The sequence below is a fragment of the Rhinopithecus bieti genome, unplaced genomic scaffold (assembly GCF_001698545.2).
Source record: "Rhinopithecus bieti isolate Rb0 unplaced genomic scaffold, ASM169854v2 scaffold_66246, whole genome shotgun sequence".
NCBI lineage: Eukaryota > Metazoa > Chordata > Mammalia > Primates > Cercopithecidae > Rhinopithecus > Rhinopithecus bieti.
In genome coordinates this window covers 1067931-1069972 of record NW_016826110.1, presented here as the reverse complement: position 1 = coordinate 1069972, position 2042 = coordinate 1067931, and the positions used below count along the sequence as shown (strand labels likewise).

At 31.4% G+C, this 2042-nt stretch overlaps 1 protein-coding gene across 1 annotated transcript in view; it reads right to left on the bottom strand.

Moving 5' to 3' along the window:
* Window positions 1–289: 289 nt before the first annotated feature.
* NEK1 (NIMA related kinase 1) overlaps window positions 290–2042 on the bottom strand; it is a 203017-nt gene continuing 201264 nt past the window's right edge. The window contains exon 36 of the mRNA XM_017863295.1: window positions 290–1545. Coding sequence (XP_017718784.1) covers window positions 1532–1545 — 14 coding nt within the window. The 3' untranslated portion in view covers window positions 290–1531. The remainder of the gene's footprint in view (window positions 1546–2042) is intronic.

The window sequence follows — 2042 nt, the reverse complement described above, 5'->3', positions numbered from 1 at the left end:
TTGATCATCCTTATTCATGCACAGATAACATCTTCTGAAATAGGGCTAAAACAATATTTTCTACTATATTATACCCTTTTCTAATAGCTGTAATAGTTTAAGAATTAACACATAACCTCCGCAAAATATGACCATCTTTCAGGATTGTACAGAATTAAAGCACAGAATTCATTTTCTTCCATTATGAAGAAAGAAATCATCAGGTACAAAACCAACAAATGTATTCTCAGCTTGATGTGAAAACCTTCTATTGAGAAAAGTGCTAATAAATAAAAGACAATCAATGATATACTTCAGGTAGATAATAAAAATTTAATAGCAATATCAGAAAATAAACACACATATAAAAAATCAAGTATTTAGTTTTGGATATTAGAAATAATACACATAATAAATTCAACATACTGATAGTGCTGCAAGATAAGATTTTATTTTTCAAATTACATATTATGCCAACCAGCCTGCTTTGTACTCAGAGGTTCAAAAACTTTGCTTTTATTACGAAGAACATCTGGACTGTAGACACCACTAACGAATCCAGGTTATACTTGGTATATTGCGATTGAAGCTGTGTGATCACCATCTTAATGACCTAACTAAATCCTCTGATAATGGAAAGAAGTTCAAGAGGCAAACATTTCCCTCCCTAGGATCCTAGTTACCAAAACTGTCACAGTGTCAACATAAAAATAATTATTTCCTCCTTTTTAACATCACATTGTCCTTGGAACATATGTATGAGACAAAGTTAAAACCAAAAGAGCAACTTTAAGCTATATGCTAGGTCAATGTTAAATCCACAGACTAAGTTTTCAATATAGTATTCCTGGTTCTGGTCCTTAAAGAGAAATAAAGGCATTAAACCAACTTTTTATATGTCAGGAAATATAATTTTGCTATTCTTTCATAATCAAATCTTTCAATGATTTCTAAGACTGTTTCTACAGCCTGTGTGCTAGTTCAGGAGACATACTGGTTGTAAAAGGACTTGAGAATATAAACTTTAAGGCTAAAAATGTCATCTTCAAAATGTATAGATCTAAATAGAGCCCTTGACAAGGTGATTTAACGTAGAACTGCTGGCCAGAATGAAAACAAGTACTAGACAGAAAAAAGGTCATTCTTAAAGACTTCATTGAAAAACCACAGACAGGTCCTTCATGACATAGGTAATTCCCTCAACCTAAAGACATCTGCTGAAAGTCAGAGTTACCCTATTGCATAGTAAATCTTCAAAACCATTAAGTCAGGTTCTGGGTCAATGTTTCCTATGCTTTGGTTGGATGATTTAATAAAGTATATATTTTACAGGATTTAACCATGGAATTCAATGAACAAAATAAAATAGATAAAATATTAGAATCTTCATTGAAAATGGCATGTTTCTCCATCTTTTCAGGCAATAAGCAAGACCACCTTAAATCTGATTTTTTAAATAAATAATTGCTGTATTTCCCACTGAAGCTTGTTATTCTGATGAGCCAAATTCAAATGCTTTCATATAGTTGAGGATTAAAAATCATTTTGAGGATTATTCATCATTATCTGTAGAAAAAAGAAAAATAATTCACTTCATTTCAAATCAAGTTGTATCTACTTTAAAAAAAACCCATTCTTGTTCACGCTAAAGGAGAAGAGCTTTCATGTAGTTTTAAACATTTTTTTAAAATTATTGTATCACACATTCATTGTAAAATATTCAGACAGTACAATGAAGAATAAAATGGGAAGCAAAAATCCCCTATAAGCGAAAGATAACCAACATTAACTTTATATAAAGCCTCCCACAATGCTTTCCCATGCATACACAAATATCTTTTAAAAATTACACTAAAATGCAGTTTTGAAACCTAGGTTTTCCACTGAAAACACCCTAGTGAATGGAAAGGTAGATACATAAGATAAGATTAGAAAATGTTAATGTTAGAATCTAGGTGGTGAGTGCATGAGTGATCACTGTAAAGTTCTTTCAAATTTTCAATACGATAAAAATTTGACAATAAAATGTTAAAGAATAAATCATGGGGGGGGGGGGGGGGGGG